This window comes from Pan troglodytes, chromosome 1 (assembly GCF_028858775.2).
Source record: "Pan troglodytes isolate AG18354 chromosome 1, NHGRI_mPanTro3-v2.0_pri, whole genome shotgun sequence".
In the NCBI taxonomy this organism is placed as follows: Eukaryota; Metazoa; Chordata; class Mammalia; order Primates; family Hominidae; genus Pan; species Pan troglodytes.
Genome location: NC_072398.2, coordinates 2,006,761 through 2,027,708, shown reverse-complemented (window position 1 = coordinate 2,027,708; position 20,948 = coordinate 2,006,761). Strand labels below are relative to the sequence as shown.

General features: G+C 47.0%; 1 protein-coding gene across 3 annotated transcripts; it reads right to left on the bottom strand.

The window, feature by feature from the left end:
* Nucleotides 1–16,510: 16,510 nt before the first annotated feature.
* Nucleotides 16,511–20,943, bottom strand: ZNF669 (zinc finger protein 669). Of its 3 annotated transcripts, none has more exons than XM_514322.9 (4): nucleotides 20,487–20,943; nucleotides 18,538–18,664; nucleotides 18,282–18,342; nucleotides 16,511–17,869 (listed from the first exon to the last, which is right to left on the bottom strand). In XM_514322.9, exons 1-4 carry the CDS (start codon nucleotides 20,745–20,747, stop codon nucleotides 16,963–16,965), a joined length of 1,356 nt encoding a protein of 451 aa, XP_514322.6. In that variant the 5' UTR covers nucleotides 20,748–20,943; the 3' UTR covers nucleotides 16,511–16,962. The 3 variants fall into 3 exon arrangements, with proteins under 3 accessions (XP_514322.6, XP_009440091.1, XP_063665364.1); XM_009441816.5 differs by having other exon boundaries at nucleotides 20,745–20,943; XM_063809294.1 differs by having other exon boundaries at nucleotides 20,298–20,488.
* Between the last annotated feature and the right edge of the window lie 5 nt (nucleotides 20,944–20,948).

Sequence of the window (20,948 nt, the reverse complement as noted above, 5' to 3'; positions counted from 1 at the left end):
TATTGAGATGATGATGTGGTTTTTTTCTGTAGTTCTGTTTATGCAATGAATCACATTAATTGACTTGTATATGTTGAAACAAACTTGCATGCTAGCGATGAAGCCTATTTGATCGTGGTGAATAAGATTTTTGATGTGCTGCTATATTCAGTTTGCCAGTATTTTGTTGAAGATTTTTGCATGGATGTTCATCAAGGATATTGGCTTCAAATTTTCTTTTTTTTGTTGTGTCTCTGCCAGGACTTGGTATTAAAATTTATATGGAACCAAAAAAAGAGCCCAAATAGCCAAGACAATCCTAAGCAAAAAGAACAAAGCTAGAGGCCTCGTGGAACCTGACTTCAAACTATACGACAGGGCTACAGTAACCAAAACAGCATGGTACTAGTACAAGAACAGACACATAGACAAATGGAACAAATAGAAGGCCCAGAAATAAGATCACATGCCTACAACTATCTGATCTTCCACAAACCTGACAAAAATCAGCAATGGGCTGGGTGCGATGGCTCACGCCTGTAATCCCACACTTTGGGAGGCCGAGGTGGGCAGATAGCTTGAGGTAAGGAGCTCAAGACCAGCCTGGCCAACATGGTGAAACCCCCATCTCTACCAAAAATACAAAAATTAGCCAGGCATGGTGGCAGGCACATGTAATCCCAGCTACTTGGGAGGCTGAGGCAGGAGAATTGCTTGAACCTGGGAGGCAGAGGTTGTGGTGAGCCGAGATTGTGCCACTGCACTCCAGCCTGGGCAACAGAGCAAGACTTTCATCTCAAAACAAACAGACAAACAAAAACCTGGAATAGCTGTCTAGCCATATGCAGAAAATTGAAACTGGACCCCTTCCTTACACCATATACAAAAATTAACTCAAGGTAGATTAAAGACTTAAATGTAAAAACCAAAACTATAAAAATCCTGGAAGACAACCTAGGCAATACCATTCAGGACATAGGCACGGGCTAAAATTTCACGATAAAGATGCCAAAAGCAATTGCAACAGAAGCAAATATCAACAAATGGTATCTAATTAAACTAAAGAGCTTCTGCACAGTGAAAGAAACTATTAACAGACAACCTACAGAATGGGAGAAAATTTTTGCAAACTATGCATCTGACAAAGATCTAAGGAATAAAGAATTTTAGCAAATTTAAATAAGGAATTTAAGCAAATTTACAAGAAAAAAACAAACAACCCTATTAAAAAGTTGGCAAAGGACATGAACAGACACTTTAAAAATTTTTAAGTTCCAGGATACATGTGCAGGATGTGTAGGTTTGTTACCTGGGTAAATGTGTGCCATGGTGATTTGCTGCACCTGTCAACTCATCACCTAGGTATTAAGCCCAGCATGCATTAGCTCTTTTCCCTAATGCTCTCCTTCCCTGAATCCCACCTCCTGACAGCCCCCAGTGTGTGCTGTTCCCCTCCCTATATCCATGTGTTTTCATCATTCAGCCCCAATTTATAAGTGAGATCATGCAGCGTTTGGTTTTCTGTTCCTGCGTTAGTTTGCTGAGGATAATGGCTTCCAGCTTTATCCACGTCCCTGCAAAGGACATGATCTCGTTCCTTTTTATGGCTGCATAGTATTCCATCGTGTATATGTACCATATTTTTCTTTATTCAGTCTATCATTGATGGGCAACCACCTGACCCATCCCGCCCTGTTGTACTCACACCTGCGATTGCCCCTCTCACCCACATTCGATACCAAAGCCCTGGCCTTGTCACAGCTCCTGGAATCTAAAGAGCCCTGTGCCTCACTCTCCTCATCTGCAGCATGAGTGTCTCCCTCCCACCTCCAGCCTGGCACACAGACCCCAGGGCCAGAGACCCAGAGCCATTTTGATGGCCCAGCCCCTCTTTCATCCCGAGGTGACCCAACCCTGGATTTGACCCCAAGGAGGTCATGCCCCAGGCCTCAGTCCCTCACCTGCCTGTTGAGCGCAGGGCTTGTGTGGGAAGCAGGCCTCACCCCCAGCCAGCCTACGTGCCTGGAATCTGGTCTCACCTGTGTCTTAGACTCATCCTCCCATCTTCCTCACCTCCTGAGGAGGGAGCACCTGTAATGCAGGAGAGGATGTGAGTGGGCGGGGGCCCTGAGGCAGCCCACGCCCCGGTGCCTGCTGCTTCTCAGCTGGGGGAAGGGACTTTCACCCCAAGGGCTCAGGCTCTGACTCGCCCCAGGAGGACCCTAGGCGCCCCTCACAAGCGGGAATGGAGCCCCTCAGGCAGCACCTCCTGGGGGTCCTCTCCTCTCTACCAATGACAAGCAAGACCTTCAGGGTAGGGTTGTGGCAGCCACACCTCCAGAGACCCCTTGGCTGCTCCTGGACCACACAGCTGCTCAGGGAAATTTAACCTCTGGCCCCCTCCACACAGCCCGCCATGACCCCTGCAGGCACTCACCTGTCACTCGCACACAGAAGGGCACAGTACACATAACCTGGGTGAGCCGCTGCCAGCGGCTGTTGGCCTCAGCGTTCTCTTGCAAGGCATTCAGCACCAGCAGCCACTGGGGCCCCATCAGAATGCAGTTCAGGACACCAGCCCTGCCCCAACCTTGACCCAGACAGTGGGTGGCATGGGACCACCTCTGGGTGGGTGGCAGCTCAGCTCTAAGGTATCCCTGCTGCCAAAGACCAACTGTTCCTGCTAGTTTGAATCTGGCCACAGGGTCTCTGTTGGTGAGACAGATGACCATGAGGCAGACACCCTGAAATCTAGCATGACAGAGCTCAACGCCCCCATGAGAGTCACCATAGCACCCAGACTTTGCAGACATAGCAGCGAAGGCCACAGCAGGCCCTGAGTGAGGAACAATCTGACCAAGATCCTGGGGTCCTGCCACACAGCCCTTTAACCAGGCACTGGAAACTGTTTCCCTAAAGAGCCAGGAGTCAGTATTTTCAGCTTTGCCAACTGATCCTTGCCTCGAGGATGCAACTCTGCCATGGCTGCTCGACAGCAGCCCTCTGAGACAGCCTGTGAAGAGGTGGGCATGACGGCAGCCCCATAACACTCTACTTAGGGACATGGAAACTTCTCAGTGCCATAAAGTATTATTTTTTTATTTGTTCAACCATTTGGAAATGTGAAATCCATTCTTGATTCATGGACCACAAGAGCAGGCAGGGACAGGCTGCCCCTTGCCGACCTCTGGAACGAGCTTAGAGAAGGAAATGACATGCTGGGCGCGGTGGCTCACGCCTGTAATCCCAGCACTTTGGGAGGCCGAGGCGGGTGGATCACGAGGTCAGCAGTTTGAGACCAACTGGTGAAACCCCATCTCTACTAAAAATACAAAAAAAATTAGCTGGGCATGGTGGCGGCTGCCTGTAATCCCAGCTACTCCGGAGGCTGAGGCCGGAGAATCTCTTGAAACTGGAAGGCGGAGGTTGCAACGAGCTGAGATTGCACCACTACACTCTAGCCTGGGCAACGAGAGCAAAACTCCGTCTCAAAAAAAAAAAAAAAAAAGAAGGAAACGACAGGCTGGGCCAGCGCAGCCTCCTCACAGCAGATTCACTGCAGGACGGGTCCTTCTAAGCAACCGCTTCTCATCCTTCATCTTGGCTTCAAGTGCAGTTCAGGTGGAGAAAGAGAGAACAGAACTGGCCTCAGCAACAAGAAGGAAGGAGATGCAGGGTCAAGCAGCAGTGTGGATCCATCACACTCAACATTCACACCAAGCGGAGCATAGGCAGGACCAGCCCAGCGGGGGCTGAAGTGGAGGCTCTCTGGGGTGGGCGATCTCTGGGTGGACAAGATTCTCTACCTAAAACTCATATAGAAGTTCCACACAGCAGTAGTTACAGAAAACACACACTAAGAAAAAGGCCAAAATAAAAATAGGACACCAAGTTTGGCCAACTGGGTCTCACAAGCCAGTAGGTAAGAAAGCCCAGGAGGGCCCATCAGAGGAGCTGGGGGTGGGTTCCTGCCTGCAGGGGGCCTGGGACACCCCATTCTCACAGATGAGGACCCCAGCTTTGGGGAGGAAGCTGTCAGAGTCGCCAAGTGAGCTGATCAGAGCTGGAGCCACAGAGCAGGTGAGGAGCCCTGGCCACATCCCCATGAGGGCTGAGAAGCTGGAGTGGAGGCACAGCCTCAGGGGCAGATGCAAACAGTGGACCCTGGGCCCTCCCCCTGCCCAGAGGATGCTCAGCTCCCAAGGGACCACCAAGGCCTGGAACCCAGGGACACACCACCTGACCATCGTGCCCAGGCCTCCCAGACAAGGCAATGGCCAGGACAGGCAGGCAGTCTGGACTTGGGGCCAGGACAGGGGTGGATGGTCCTGCTAGGCAAGCCTCCTCCTCCCTACCAGCTGGGCTGGTTGCACTGTAGTTTTGGTTCTGGCAACATATTGCTGCCCACTTTGGCCACACCAGTCCCTGGCTCCCTGGCCAGGCCCCGTGCTGTCCAACCCCCCTACACGGGCCCCACATACCCACTGCCCACCAGGCTCCTGTCAGCCAGGAGGGCCCAGGCTCATTCCCTGAAGTATCCGTGGGAGCCGCATCCCACAGGAACCCACAGCTCAGGGCCAACCTCCATGATGGCCTCTTGGTTGTGGTGGCAGGGGCGGGGGGGGAGTTGACCTCCACCCCTCCCATCCTGGCCACTGTGTTTTGTGGGGATCATTCAGTCCTGGGAGCGTCCTGGGGACTCCAGAAGGAAGAGAACAGGGTGGTCATGGCAGCCTCAGCCCAAGGCTCTGGGCCCAAGTGCAACAGTCCTTTGGTTCTCGTTTGATCTGGGCAGTAACAACGGGTCATGTCATTCACACAAGGATTGGCTTCAATATAATGCATCAAGGGACTGTGGAGGGCACAGATCAGCCTCCAGGCCAGTTACACTTGGCGGCTTAGCCAATGCAGGCTGGGGAATGGAGAAGCTGACCCCTGACCTCCCCACCTACCCTGCCCACCAGATGCCATAGCAGCCAGGGATCCCTGACTTCAGGCAGAGGCAGGCAGCACAGTTGCTGCCTCCTTTGATCCCATCCCAGGGCCCACAGGGCCTGGAGAAACCTGGCAGGGGCTGAGTTGGGAGAATCAGGCAGGGGGATGCCAACTGAAGAATGTGAGGGATGGGGTATGAGGGCACTAAGGGCACAGGGTCTGCCTCCCCTGGGGAGGAGGCAGTGGGACACAGACTAGCCGAGCCTCCACAGGCCCCACCCTGCTGCCAGGCACATGTGGTGCCCATACCCACCCCAACGGCTGCAGGAAGTTTCTTCGTCAACAAAAGGGGAGGACACATCCACATCCACATAGGCATTGGTGCCCACACACATCAGAGAAGAAAATTCCTGCTGTGCCCAAGGTGTGGGGAAAGGGGCAATGTCCCCTTCCTCCCCATGGTGGGTCCCAAATTACCTGCTTCTGCCAGCACCCCCACCCCCAACTCCACAAGCTGCTGACCTCCACCACAGTGCATGCCACGTGCCAAGAACAGCTCAGCGGTGCATCCCAAAGGGTGCTATCTTGGAGCAGCTGCGCTGGGCGAGGGACACGCTTCCTAGTCACAGAGATTTTGTTTCTTTACCACTCACTGGCCCTGTGCCTCAGTTTCCCCCACTGTGGCACAGTGTAAAAATCCCATCTTGAAGGCTAGGAACCCAGAAAGGTCACCACACCTGGTGAAATGGGGGGTGAAACTCCCTGCCTTGGACCTCTTGCTCCAGGACTGATGTCCATCAGGACATGGCCAGGCCAGCATCCTGGGGAGGGCTGCGTTCCCTGCCTGGGGAACCTTGCTCCCAGTGAGGGATCACTAGAGTTGAGGCCCCTAATGGACTGGGGGAGGCACAGGGTGGAACGGAGGTAGCTCCATCATAAGGGCCTGTGTAGACCCCAGAAAACAAGCATCAAGTTGAGACTCTTGTCTGAAGCTGGCCGCCTGACAGTATTTGGGCTTTGCGGGTGTGATGAGGGCCTGGGGTCAGGGAACAAAGTGTTCCGGTTTGGACACGCAGGAGCTTCTCTGCGGCTCTCTCAGGTACACGGTATGGTGCTAAGTATATGCTTTTAAAAAGCCTAAGAGGAGGGGGCACCCAGAAGGGGCCTGGAAGTCAAGGGCAAGGTCCAGCCTTTCCACCTCCCCAGCTGAAGACATGCTGGAGGACAATTCTCCAAAGTTTCATAACAAAGAAGAGAAAAAAGAAATCAAAAAGACCTGGAGGATGGGCAAGGTAATGAGAGCTTACTGGGATTACCCTGCCTAATCCTCAAAGCAAGCCTTCCCTATCTGTCCTCTGGGCCAGGTGAGGAAACAGGTCACAGTAGGACGTTCAGACCCTGGGGAGGCAGCTGGCAGCCTGGAGCCCAGGAGGTCCAAACAGACTGCCCCAACCCCAGCCCTCAGCCAGGAGCGGCTCCACCCCCAGCTCGTTCACTGGTAAATCAGGCCGACTGGGCTGCCTGCCCTTCCCCAATCCCCCTGGCTCAACAGGCAACAGCCTCCCTGCTCGTGGCTGCCAGACTGCAGATGGCAGGCAGTGCACGCCCCCTTTATTTTGGCTTCTCAGCTGCCCACCAGGCCATCCCTCTCCGCCAGGCCACCTGGAACCTGGCAGTACGCATGTGGGGTGGACAGCACCTGGAATCCTTGGGCCGGCTTGGCTGGGGGCTGCGGCTTCTGTGCAGGGTGGAGTTAGTGTCCCATCCCATTCCCTGACCCCATGGCCCCTCCGAGAAGGCCCTCCACGTACTGCCAGGCCTTGACCACCAGTCGCCCGCATCCAGGAGGCATTGACGTGCTCACCTCTGACTGGCAGTGGGCATGCAACCTGGGGCAGACCCCTTCGAATCCCAGGTACGAGCGAGCTAGGTGAGGGCAAGGTGGCATCAGAGTGTCACCGCTGTGTGTCAGCCACTGGGGAACAGGGGACAGGCTTCAGCTTACAGCCACCTTCCAAATTCCAGCCTCTCACTTTGGCAGAAGCTGGCCAGGAATTGGGGCCGATGGATGGGTGGGGTCTGCAGACACCGTGTTCAGGTCCCCATGACGGCCTCACACATGGGTGGTGGCCCTCACACATGGGTGGTGGCTTGGGCCACACCCAAGCCCCTGCTTGGGCCCTGATCTTTGAGAAGGGAGAGCAGCAGAACCCGGGCACTGACGCTACAGTGCCACTCACACCCACAGATTTCTCCACACAGGCATCAGTCTCGGTCCTGGCCACCTCCTCCTGGATGGCCTCAGCCCTTCCCCGGGACTCACGTGGTCCTTCCTCACACGTGGCTCTGGTAGGATGCATTGCTCTGTACCCAGGGACCTCTGAGGTGACAATGGCCATGGTCATGCAGAGTGCAAGGGCACAGGCTGGGTGCCTATTGTGGGGACCCTGACTGCAGCACTCCCAGACTATCCTCGGGCATGTTGCCCCCAGGCTTAGCTAGGGCACCAGTGGTAGGTGCACACTGCTCCAGACTCTGCAGGAGGAGGACAACTGTTACCTGTGTCTTTATGTTCTCCTGCTGCTGTCACTCTGTGCTTCTCATCTCCTTGTGGTAGGATTCAGGGCAGACTCTCTGAACACCTTGTGGGAAATAGCAGAGTCCAGCAGGGAAGAGAGAAGCCCAGCTGCAAAGGTGAAAAAATGGCAGGTGTGACAAGGACCCCCATTCAGATTTAAATGAGGTCCTCATTTAATCTCTGCTCTGATTGGATAACACTTCAAGTGTGTATGTGTGTGTATATTTTTTGTTTGTTTGTTTTTGTTTGAGATGGAGTTTCGCTCTTGGCATGCCCAGGCTGGAGTGCAATGGTGCAATCTCGGCTCACTGCAACCTTCGCCTCCCGGGTTCAAGAGCGTCTCCTGCCTCACCGTTCTGAGTAGCTGGGATTATAGGCATGCGCCACCACACCTGGCTAATTTTGTATTTTTAGTAGAGATGGGGTTTCTCCATGTTGGTCAGGCTGGTCTCGAACTCCTGACCTCAGGTGATCTGCCCGCCTCGGCCTCCCAAAGTGCTGGGATTACAGGCATGAGCCACCGTGCCCGGCATATATACATATATATATATATATATATATATATATAGAGAGAGAGAGAGAGAGAGAGAGAGAGAGAGAGAGACTCGCTCTGTAGCCCAGGCTGGAGTGCAGTGGTGTGATCTTGGCTCACTGCAACCTCTGCCTCCTGGGTCCTGGTTCAAGCAATTCTCCTGCCTCAGCCTCCCGAGTAGCTGGGATTACAGGCACACGCCACCATGCCCAGCTAATATTTGTATTTTTTTTTTTAGACAGAGACTCACAGAGTGCTGTCACCCAGGCTGGAGTGCAATGGTGTGGTCTGGGCTCACTGCAACCTCTGCCTCCTGGGTTCAAGCAATTCCCCTGCCTCAGCCTCCCGAGTAGCTGGGACTATAGGCTCCTGCCACCACACCTGGCTAATTTTTGTATTTTTAGTAGAGACGGGGGTTTCACTATGTTGGCCAGGCGGGTCTTGAACTCCTGAACTTGTGATCCGCCCTCCTCGGCCTCCCAAAGTGTTGGAATTACAGGCATGAGCCACCGTGTCCGGCCACTATGCCCCACCTCTACTCAAGGTGATAAGCAAGCCTGGGTGCCTCCTCTTTTGGTGCCAGCAGAAAAAGCAAACTACTACACAAGGCTCTTCTTCAGTACATGCATATACAAACTCTCACCCTGGCCCCAAACCATAACAAAAACCTAAGCTATTCTCCTTTTCTTACGCTCTCAGGCCACTTTTCGCCTGTTTGAGAGTCCTGCCCTGCTCTCCCCAAAGACCTCAATTATGGACTTGTGGCTGGGGGCCACCTGCCTCTGCAGATAACCATAACAGCTGTAGAAAGGTAAAATGGTGTAAACATTGCAATATATGTTATTTTCAATTGACAAATCCTGCAAATCTTTTCATATCAATAAATGCTGCCCCTCATTTTTAAGTGTGTATGATGAGGCCATTTATCCAATATTTTCTAAATAGGTACTTGAATTATTTCTAATCTTTTGCTATTACAACTGTGAATTAAAACTCACACTGTCAATTCAGAGAACAATTGTTCCTTTCCACTTTTATGGTGCTTTAAATATATTAAAAATGAAAAAATATACATATACACACAACACAAAGCACACACGCACACATACACATGTAAAAGATAGGGTTTCGCTCTATCACCCAGGCTGAAGTGCAGTGGCATGATCATATCTCACTGCAGCCTTAAATTCCTAGGCTCAAGCAATCCTCCTGCCTCAGCCTCCTCATGAGTAGCTAGCAGTGTAAGTGCGTACCACTACGTCTGGCTAATTTTTAAAATTTTTTGTAGAGACAGTGTCTCTATTTTGCCTGGGCTAGGCTGTAACACTTGGCTCCAAGCACCAAGCAATCCTTCTGCCTAGGACTCCCAAAGTGGTGGGATTATAAGCATGAACCATGTGTCCAGTCTGAAAATAAAAATATATAATATCAAAACTTCTGGAATGCAGTGAAAGTATTGCTTAGAAATTTACAACGTTGAATGCATACATTACAAACAAATAAAATTATACACCCAATGATGTAATTTTCTACTTTAGGTCACTAAAGAAAAAAGAACAAATTCAGTCGAAAGAAATAAAAACAACAAGATGACAAGTCAATGGCACTGAAAATAGAAAATCAACAGAAGAACTCAATAGAACAATAGCTGTTTCTTCATAAAGATCAACAAAATTGATAACTATCAAGCAAGGCTAATAAAAAGAAAAAAAGAAATCACACAAACTACTATAAGGTGAGTACAAAAGTAATTGCAGTTTTTGCATTCTTGGAATTTGCTGTTTGATAATGGAATACCCTCTTAAGTAAATGTGGTTATGTTATACATCATTTTAATGGGCATTTCTTGCTTTTTTTTTTGTAATGACTTATTACTTGTTTATTTTAGACTATGGAAAAGATGTTAGACAAAAAGCAAATTCAAGCGACTTTCTTATTCAAGTTCAAAATGGGTCGTAAAGCAGCGGAGACAACTCACATCAACAACGCATTTTGCCAGGAACTGCTAATGAATGTACAGTGCAGTGGTGGTTCAAGAAGTTTTGCAGAGGCCGGGTGCGGTGGCTCACGCCTGTAATCCCAGCACTTTGGGAGGCTGAGGCGGGCGGATCACAAGGTCAGGAGTTCGAGACCAGCATGGCCAATATGGTGAAACCCCGTCTCTACTAAAAATACAAAATTAGCCGGGTGTGGTGGTATATGCCTGTAGTCCCAGCTGCTCGGGAGGCTGAGGCAGGAGAATCGCTTGAACCTGGGAGGCGGAGGTGGCAGTGAGCCGAGATCATGCAACTGCAGTCCAGACTGGGTGACAGAGCGAGACTCCGTCTCAAAAAAAAAAAAAAAAAAAAAGTTTTGCAAAGGAGGCGAGAGGCTTGAAGATGAGGAACATAGTGGGCAGTCACTGGAAGTTGACAACGACCAATTGAGAGCAACCATTGAAGCCGATCCTCTTACAGCTACACGAGAAGTTGGTGAAGAACTGAACGTCGGCCATTCTATGGCCATCTGGCATTTGAAGCCAATTGGAAAGGTGAAAAAGCTTGATAAGTGGGTGCCTCATGAGCTGACCAAAAATTTAAAAAATCATCCTTTTGAAGTGTCGTCTTCTCTTATTCTATGAAACGACAATGAACCATTTCTTGATCAGATTGTGACATGCCACGAAAAGTGGATTTTATACAACAGCCAGCTCAGTGGCTGGACTGAGAAGCTCCAAACCACTTCCCAAAGTCAAACTTGCAGCAAAAAAAGTCATGGTCAGTGTTTGGTGGTCAGCTGATGGTCTTCTGATCCACTGCAGCTTTCTGAATCCTGGTGAAATCATTACATCTGAGAAGTACGCCCAGCTATTGATGAGACGCACCAAAGACTGCAGCACCTGTAGCCAGCATTGGTCAACAGGAAAGGCCAATTCTCCACAACACCTGACCACATGTCATACAACCAAGGCTTCAAAAGTTGAATAAACTGGGCTACAAAGTTTTGCCTCATCTGCCATATTCATCTGATCTCTCGCCAACCAACTACCACTTCTTTAAGCATCTTGACAACTTTTTGCAGGGAAAATATTTCCACAACCAGCAGGATGCAGAAAATGCTTTCCAAGAGTTCACTGAATCCTGAAGCATGGAATAAACAAGCTTATTTCTCATTGGCAAAAGTGTGTTGGTTGTAATGGTTCTTCTTTGTTTTGTTTTAAGACAGAGTCTCACTCTGTCACCCAGGCCAGAGTGCAATGGTGCGATCTCGGCTCACTGCAACCTCTGCCTCCTCGGTTCAAGTGATTCTCCTGCCTCAGCCTCTTGAGTAGCTGGGATTACAGGCACACGCCACCACGCCCGGCTAATTTGTGTATTTTTAGTAGAGACAGGGTTTCACCATGTTGGTCAGGCTGGTCTCCTGACCTCGTGATCCGCCCACCTCAGCCTCCCAAAGTGCTGGGATTACAGGCATGAGCCACTGCGCCCAGCCCATTTTAATGGTTTCTATTTTGATTAATAAAGATGTGTTGCAGCCTAGTTATAAAAATTTAAAATTCATGGTCCAAAACCACAATTATTTTTGCACCAACCTAATAAGAATTAAAAGAGACCTTTATATTAGAGATCCCATGGATGATAAAAGAATAAAGAATATTACAATCTCCATAACCCACAAACTTGGTAACTTAGACCAACTGGATGAATTAAAAGACACAATCTATTAATACTAAAACACAGGAAAAATAGGTAATCTAAATATATTTATATCTATTAATAAAATGGAATCAATACCTAATAACCTTCTGAAGAACTTATATATTCCAAAAATCTGACATTCTGTCATATTTTTCTAACTGGTGGGATTCAGGGGTTTCCATTTTGACAAGAACATAGGTGGGTCGCACACAATGTTAGTACTCATTGGTCAGGAAACCCATGTCCACTATAGGATATTGCAGAGTGGTGCATTATGGAGAATTTAGGCAACATAATATGGTTTTCAGAGTTAAAGGAAGACCACCTGTCTTATGTACAGTAACTCGTCATAATATCCTAGGGGATACCACATTTAAACTTCGGGGTATCCCCAGGTATATTCTTTGAGCCACATGTGAATTTCAGACACGGAGGCTTCTCAATTTTGGTGCCTTTCAACAAATGTTGAAGTTAATTCCCAGCCTATTTTGTGGAGGCATAAAATTCAATGAGCACTCATTTAACCTTTTATTTTAAATATTATTTTAGTAAACTTTGTATTTCCAATTAGGTGAAATTTTAAACCTGTTTCAGTTTTTATCCACTCTTTTTAGGCAGAGGGGAGTAAGGGTTGCTTTCAGCTAGGAGGGACTCCCACGTACCCAACCCATTTGTGTAAATTTCTTCCTTCAGAGTTCTTCAAATCAGCATCACCATTGTTAAAGGCCTCCCACATGGTAATAATTGTGCTACAAAGTTTTAAGAACATTAAGTTTATGTCTGGCTGAATTAACCTCTTTGCTGTGGCACAAGGGGGCCATAGGTGTTTTCACCAATTATGAAGCGGGTTCACTGTGCAATGACTACCAACTTTTCTGAGAACAATGAGATCAAACATATTCACACATAAAACCCATGAAGTGAATTTACTACTTACAAATAGGAAACAAAAGACAACAGAAGTCTAGGATTCGATATGAACTGCTACCACAAGATCAGGAAAGCTATCCAGAGCAGATGGATGGAGCCTTGACTGCAGGTGCTTCACTTGCACTACAACTGAGTGACCCCAGAAAGCAGCCCACCTTGGGTTTTATATCCCAGGATGTGATTTGCTGGAGCGTTGAGGACCATTCTGTTTCGAGCAGGGACTATAACAGAGCCTGGGTTGTTCTGGCCAATGTCAACTGATTATCAGGATATTGCATTCTCAGCATATTGTACAGTTATCATGAGAACTACCAGTAAGAAAGGGAGGAAAACTGTGTCAGTCTGAGACTACCTGGAAAACTGCCCTGCACCCTTAAAACTGAAGGATCAGGATATTTGTTGTGACAGAGGCACAGACAGTAGCGATAGAGTGTTCTTGTGAGCCATCTACTAGTTTTCTCGACCGAAGCATGGCATCTGACTGCTTTTCTCTTTCCTTTCAATGGAAACTGTTTCAGAATATTTTGAGTTTCTGCGTATATAGAGTTGCAGCACATGATCACTGGCAGTGTAGACTGTCTGCATGGTCAAAGGAAAGAGTTCAGGAGCCCATCAACCCACATTAGAGGAAACCACCTAATCCTCCAGAGAGTGCCACTCAGTCTTCCTGGGGTTAGCTCCACATGCAGTAAGGCCATTATGTCTAAGGCCATCAAGCCTTGCAGTCTGAAGATCAGACTTCTGACATGCTGATAAGCAGCAGTGATAAGAAAAGCCCACACACTGGCTAGGAATTTTTCAATGAAAGCGGCTGAGATGCTTCTTCATATGCTTTGGCAGGGGCTAATATCAAACTATTTCTTCCCATTTTCTTTATTCATCAGCGCCTGAATCATGAGGCACCACAGACGTACACCTCACCAGGAGGGTGTATGGGACAACAGCAAGGGGAGCAGCAGCAGAATAAACTACTTCTGCCTGCATAACAGTAACTAGTCTTGGGAGTGTACAATAATTAATGTTCACGTGGCTGCCCTAAGCATACAGTGATGGTGACCAGAGCAGATGCAGTGACACAGAGATACAGCCTGATTCTTGCTAATTAGGATTTAGGTGTTGGCTTGTTTATGTGCTGTGCTTTTGTGCATTAAACTGCCTGCTAAGCACAGGCCAAATGTCATGCTGGGGTGCAATTAAACATTCACGTCTAGGAGATGAGAGCATTTTAGTGGGGGAGTAGATGACAACACCTGAAGACAACAAAACACTGTGCAGACCAAAGTGAAGGCCCATCGTCAGCTCATGGTTCTGACCCAGGTGACTTTTGATGTGTTACGGAACCAGTCAGCCGACAGCAGGTAGATAAAGTTGAGCAGGTGTCCTGCATGAGGGCTGGTCCATTCCATTTGTGTTGCCAATTGTTTCAATAGCGTCTCATGCACCCCATTGGTGAGGAAGGAATTAGCACCCTATGTCTACTGGTACCGTTAAACACATGACATCTATTAGTAAACAGATAAACTAAACATCAGTTATTAATTACATACAGGAGGATGGTGTAAGCTCCCACAGGCCCAAACAGGGATTAACTTGGGAGCAGAGAGTGGTATAGCATTAAAAAAGTGAGGATGTTCCTTTGTTCCTACAGGAGTATGTGATTGGTTTGTCTGTTGGCTGGTAGGGAACTGAATCATGTGACACTGACTGGTAAGACTGTAATACTGTAAAATACACAAACTATAATACCGTAACGGTGTAATACTATATACAATACCAAAGGCATTGATGAAAAACCCAACGCTATCACATGTGACTGTGAGACTGAATGCTTCCTCCCTCAGATTGGTTACAACATATTGTCCTATCACAGTTCTCTCTCCTTCATTCAAAGTCAACTATCCAAATAACAGACAGAAATAATAAAGAATAAAGGGCAACAAATGCAAAGAACTCACGAGATGATACTCTATGATAAACTTTATGTACTTAAGAATTAATACCAACTCATTATTAGCAAAAAATAAACATCTTTACACCAAGAGTAGTTTTCCCTTTAATAAAAAAAGGTGGAATGTGTATAATGGACAAGGGATAACCAAATTTGCCAAGTGAGGCCAGTAAGAAAATCGCAACAATTAGCAATCATTATTCACTGGTCCATTAATCACAGAACAATACATACAAATTAAACTTACTCCGCTGGGCACAGTGGCTCATGCCTGTAATCCCAGCACTTTGGGAGGCTGAGCGGGGCAAATCATGAGGTCAGGAGTTCAAGACCAGCCTAGCCAACATGGTGAAACCCTGTCTCTACTAAAAATACAAAAAATTAGCTGGACATAGTGGTGGGCGCCTGTAATCCCAGCTACTCGGGAGGCTGAGGCAGGAGAATTGCTTAAACCCAGGAGGCAGAGGTTGCAGTGAGCCAAGACCGCACCACTGCACTCCAGCCTGGGCAACAGAGTGAGACTCCATCTCAAAAAAAAATAATAAAATAAAAAAATTAAACTTACCTACATATTAGAAAAACATCAAAATTCAACCATGAATCTAGCACATTATCAAATGAACAGACAAAAATTCTACCAACAAACTGAAGAAAGTATCATTACTATGAAATTCAAGTACTGCTTAAAAAGCATTTACAGAACTCTCACCTCAAGGTTTTCCTGCAAAATAAGGTGAAATGCATACTCAAGACTCTTTAAGAATGAGCCACTGATGAAAACAATATACTTGTAACTTGTGTAACATTTCATACATGTACATTTTTTTCAAGCACCGCACGATAATTAATTTGCATCAGGCTTTCCAAATTAGAAAAACTTCACTTATAGAACTTCTTTCCAGTGGGAGTTTTCACGACTTTTCACATAAATGTTAAAACTGAAAATATTCTTGCAGTTTCTAAATATTAGTTATAATCCCGTGTACATTTTTGTATTTACAAGGTCCAGCTGCAGTGTGCGTTTTCACATGTCCTTGAGCAGATATGAGACAAATGAAACATTCCCACATTCTGGACATTCATAGGGTTTTTCTCAGGAATGAGTTGATGTCTTCAAACGGAACTAAAACAACTGAAGGCCTTAACACAAATTTAAATTTAAAAGGCTCTTCTCAAGTCCTCCCAAATCTTCAAAATAGGAAAATCTGAAGGCTTGACCACATTTCCTACATTCTTAAGGTTTTCTGAAGTGTGAGCTCTTTCATGTTTATGAGGGAATGGGAAAGAGTAAATGCTTTACCACATTTCTTACACGCATAAGGCCTTTTTTTGAGACGGAGTCTCACTCTGCTGCCAGGCTGGAGTGCAGTGGCACAATTTCAGCTCACTGCAACCTCTGCCTCCTGGGTTCAAGTGATTCTCCTGCCTCAGCCTCCTGAGTAGCTGGGACTACAGACACCCGCCACCACACCCAGCTAATTTTTGTATTTTTAGTAGAGACAGGGTTTCACCATGTTGGTCAGGATGGTCTTGATCTCTTGACCTTGTGATCCACCCACCTTGGCCTCCCAAAGTGCTGGGATTACAGGCGTGAGCCACCATGCCCAGCCGCATAGGGCTTTTTTGAGATGGAGTCTCACTCTGTCACCAGGCTGGAGTGCAGTGGTGCCATCTCAGCTAACTGCAACCTCCAACTCCCTGGTTCAAACGATTCTCCTGCCTCAGCCTCCTGAGTAGCTGGGATTACAAGCATACGCCACCACACCCAGCTAATTTTTGTGTTTTTAGTAGAGACGAGGTTTCACCATGTTGGCCAGGATGGTCTCAATCTCCCGACCTCGTGATCCGCATGCACAGGGCTTCCCCGCCTGCTGCACACGGCTTTTCATGTCCTTGAAAAACAACTAAGACAACTGCAATGTGCCACCATGCCCAGCTAATTATTATTTTATTTTATTTTATCTTATTTTTTGAGACGGAGTCTCACTCTGTCACCCAGGCTGAAGTGCAGTGGTGCGATCTCGGCTCACTGCAAGTTCCGCCTCCCGGGTTCATGCCATTCTCCTGCCTCAGCCTCCCGAGTAGCTGGGACCACAGGCGCCTGCCACCACGCCCAGCTAATTTTTTGTATTTTTAGTAGAGACGGGGTTTCACCGTGTTGGCCAGGATGGTCTCGATCTCCTGACCTCGTGATCCACCCGCCTCGGCCTCCCAAAGTGCTGGGATTACAGGCGTAAGCCACCGTGCCTGGCATTATTTTATTTTTTGTAAAGACAGGGTTTCACCATGTTGCCCAGGTTGTTTCACATTGTTTTAATCCAGGCTGGTTATGAACTCCTGGACTCAAGCAATCCACACGCCTTGGCCTCCCAAAGTGCTGGGATTACAGGCGTGAGTCACTACACCCAGCCTCTATATCATGACTTCTTTCATGGCGAGTAAGGTGACTGGAACGAGTGTAGGCTTTACCGCACTTCTTACATTCATAGGGTTTTTCTCCAGTATGAATTCTTTCGTGGAGGTGAAGGGAACTGAGGCGACTAAAGGCTTGATCACATTGTTTACATTCATAGGGTTTCTCTCCGGTATGAGTACTTCTATGGTTACAAAGGGAACTCAAACGACTAAAGGCTTTGCCACATTGTTTACACTCATAGGGTCTCTCTCCAGTATGAATGCTTCCATGGTAACGAAGGGAAGTGGAACAGCTGAAGGCTTTATCACATTTGGTACATTTATAGGGTCTTTCTCCAGTGTGAGTCCTTTCATGTGTCTTAAAAGAACAAGAAAATCTGAATGCTTTCCCACATTCCTTACATTCGTAGGGTTTCTCTCCAGTGTGAGTTCGTTCATGTATTAGACAAGAACCGGAAACAGTGAACGCTTTACCACATTGTTTACATTCATAGGGTTTTTCTCCTGTGTGAGTTCTCTGATGTCTTTCAACTGAATTGAGAAAATAAAAAGCTTTCCCACATATCGTACATTTATAAGCTGGATTGCCACTGTGCGTTATCATGTGTCTTCTAACACCTGGAACAGAAACGAAGAATTTCCCACACTGTTCACATTTATATTGCTTCTCTCCATATGGTTTGTATCCTGAGTGAGCTAGGATATGCCTATTAAGGAGGGAATGACGTACAAAGACTTTTCCACAAATACTGCATTCACATTGTTTTAATCCAGTAGAAATGTTCTCGTTCAGATCAAGATTTGGAATTTGGCTGACAACTTCTCCATACTGACCACCTTCTTTGCTTTCACACAGTCTCTGTACGATATGATTTCTGTAAAAAAATGACAAGCACATTATTATTGGTTGGTTTATTAATAACTTTCTACTTATTAATAGGTCTTGGACTTACACTGTTACCAATATCAGGGAAAATGCTTTTTTTTTTTTTGCCATGACTGAATTATTTGGAAGTAAATGGGTTACTACTGAAAACACAGCTACCACCTGCATGGCTATGACCAAAATAGTAATATTCATATACACAGTTTTGTAGTACTATTTTCAAGTAAACTGTTTTGCAAACACTGACTGCTACATTGAAGTACGTTACATTTTGGGTGAAATTTTTCTAAAAATAAATAAATTTCAACTGACTCTTATTTGTTTTGATTGCTTGTTTTTAAGTTCATGACATGCTAAGATTCCTTCAGAGGACTTTATTTCCTCTGCTCAGTGCAAATTACCTTATATCTTTCCCAGGTTTTTCGAAGTGATCTTCAATATTCTGGTCTTTCCATTGGCTTCCTAAAATGCAGACCCATAAAATTATCATGAATTATTACAAACTGTAGAAACATTACTAGATTTAATGTTCATTGTACACAGTGCCCATGCCTGATTTATTCACCAAATCATTCCCTTGCCACATTCCAAATCATAAATAGCACTGATGATAGGGAAAGACTTCTGTAATTAAGTGAAATGTGTTGTCATTCTTACCTACAGAAGCCAGGTTCCTGCAGGTTTCCTGCATCACTTCTCTGTAGAGATTCTTCTGAGAAGAATCTAGCAAAGCCCATTCCTCCTGGGTAAAGTTCACAGCCACATCCTCAAAAGCCACCGAGTCCTAGAACATTCCACACATGTGGATAGAAGGATGGGTGAGACTGACAGCACTGGGAATCTATACTCAATTCATAAGCTGTTTACATGATTTGATAATTTCCAAGCATTTATTCTATGACTTGATTGTCACAACTCTTACTCTGTTCACACATACTCCCTCCCACACAGCAGTACTAATGCTAGAATTGAACTATTCAAAAAGGCAACAGCAAAGTGGAAATACCCATCTCATTAGAGAATCCAGGGAGTAAGATGTGCTGCTAGGTTACCTCTTAATTTCACTTCGTACATTTCTAGTATCTGCCATAATAAAGTCCTACCTGAAGTGCATAAGTGAGTTAATAATATCAGTCCTAAGACTACTTATTCTTAAAAATGCCCGCTCACAAAGTTCAATCTTTGTTTGTATTAGTAACTTACATTTTGAAAGGGATTCCACCAACCTAAGTAATAAGAATGACTCACTGCATCTAAATGGTTTATGCAATATATTTGCCAAAACTTTTTCTGCTAAAGGTCTATTATTTTGTGTCACTGCAGTGGTGCTTAGGGAACCAGACACCAAAACACAGTCTGAACACTAAGTGTTTAATGAGTTTCCCTGGTGGACAAAATTTTATATGTGCTGTCACTTGTTAATTGGGGAGTTGAGCCCATTCCATGTGATTACACCAAGAGAGAATAGGCTTATTAAATTTAATTGAGTAGTAAATAAAACCAATAATTGATATTTAACAATACTAATACAATTTTTAAATTTCTATTGCACAATGTCAAGGCAGAATGGAATAAGAGGAAATATGGCACATGTTTTTTAAAATGACATTAATGTCACCACTTCCAGATGCTATTCCTGTGAAATCACACAAATTCCCAAATCAGGCTTTTTTAGGCAAGAAAAACTACTTTTTCATACCTAGTAAAAATGACAAATGTCTAATGATTTTTAGTCATCTAAAAAAAGAGTTATGTCTTGCCTAACATACTTTTAAGATTTTCAACCAAAAATATTCAGGACAGCACAGTATTAGCAGAGAGATGAGCAAGCAGACCAAGGGCTGAGGACACAACACCCTGTAAAGTTTTCACAGGGGGACATCAACCTAAAGACATTTTGGTAATATGCACACTTAGGAAAGATGAAGAGAGGCACAAAGATTTTTTTACAGTAGAGTGTCAGATGGTTTATTCTCCGCTTTCCTCTCATGTAAAATGTTTGTAAACAGAAAAGCATTTTGGCCGAGCGCAGTGGCTCACGCCTGTAATCTCAGCGCTTTAGGAGGCCGAGACGGGCGGATCACTTAAGGTCAGCAGTTCGAGACCAACCTAGCCAACATGGCGAAACCCTGTCTCTACTAAAAATACAAAAATTAGCTGGGCGTGGTGGCGGGCGCCTGTAATCCCAACTACTCGGGAGGCTGAGGCAGGAGAATCGCTTGAACCCGGGAGTCAGAGGTTGCAACGAGTGAGACTGCATCATTGCACTCCAGCCTAGCGACAGGGCGAGATTCCGTCTCAAAAAAAAAAAAAAAAAAAAAAAAAAAGAATATGGTTTGCTTCCTCATTAACCTTATCAAAGCCTCTCATTTACGCCCCTTCTGTGGACCCCAAACCACAAACCATGACTGCGGTACCTGGTTTATGAATCGCCGTTTGCTCAAACACACCGTTTAACGTTTTAACAAAGCCTCGGGTTAATTTTAGGGGAAGAAAGGTGGGACTGGAAGCCCCACGAACCACAGCTCCTCCCATGCTGGAACCCCGCACACCGAGACACCGAGTCGGGGCTCTCCCGCATCACCCTCCCGTGGTCACCACACTACCTGGGTCGGGGAGGCGCGGGGTTCCCGACAGGGCTCCGGCCGGCGGAAGTGGCGCCCGCAGGTACAGACAGGATGCAGGGGTTCCGCTGCCCGCCCCGCCCGGCCCGGCCCTGAACAGAAGAGGACTGAGCCCCGGCTACGCCGCGGCGACTCGGTCCGCAGGTTCCGGAGCCGATGGCGTGGAGGCCCGAGTCGCGCCACAGCAGGTTTCAACCAGCCCTCTTCTCCACTTCGGGAAGCCAGGCGCAGTCCACTCACCATTCCTCGGCTTCCCGCGTGTCCTGGCGTCAGCTAGGGATGTCCCAATACTCGCAGGTCACAGGGTGGCAGAGGCTGCTGCAGAGCCACCTGGGCCTCCCAGAGCCAAGAACGAGCAGCGGAGACTAACAGGAAGAGCCGTCTCCGGCGAAGGAGAGACAAAGAACCCGCCAGGCAGATCCCGGAAGCCGCCCTCTCCTTTCC

Bases quoted from the DNA above. Each gene is read 5' to 3' on its own strand.
- ZNF669 (XM_514322.9), bottom strand. From the start codon at position 20,747: ATGGTGAGTGGACTGCGCCTGGCTTCCCGAAGTGGAGAAGAGGGCTGG. The intron at 18,665-20,486 runs GTAGTGTGGTGA...GGAATGTTCTAG, and splicing joins CCCGCGCCTCCCCGACCCAG to GACTCGGTGGCTTTTGAGGA. The intron at 18,343-18,537 runs GTAAGAATGACA...TCTGCATTTTAG, and splicing joins CAGGAACCTGGCTTCTGTAG to GAAGCCAATGGAAAGACCAG.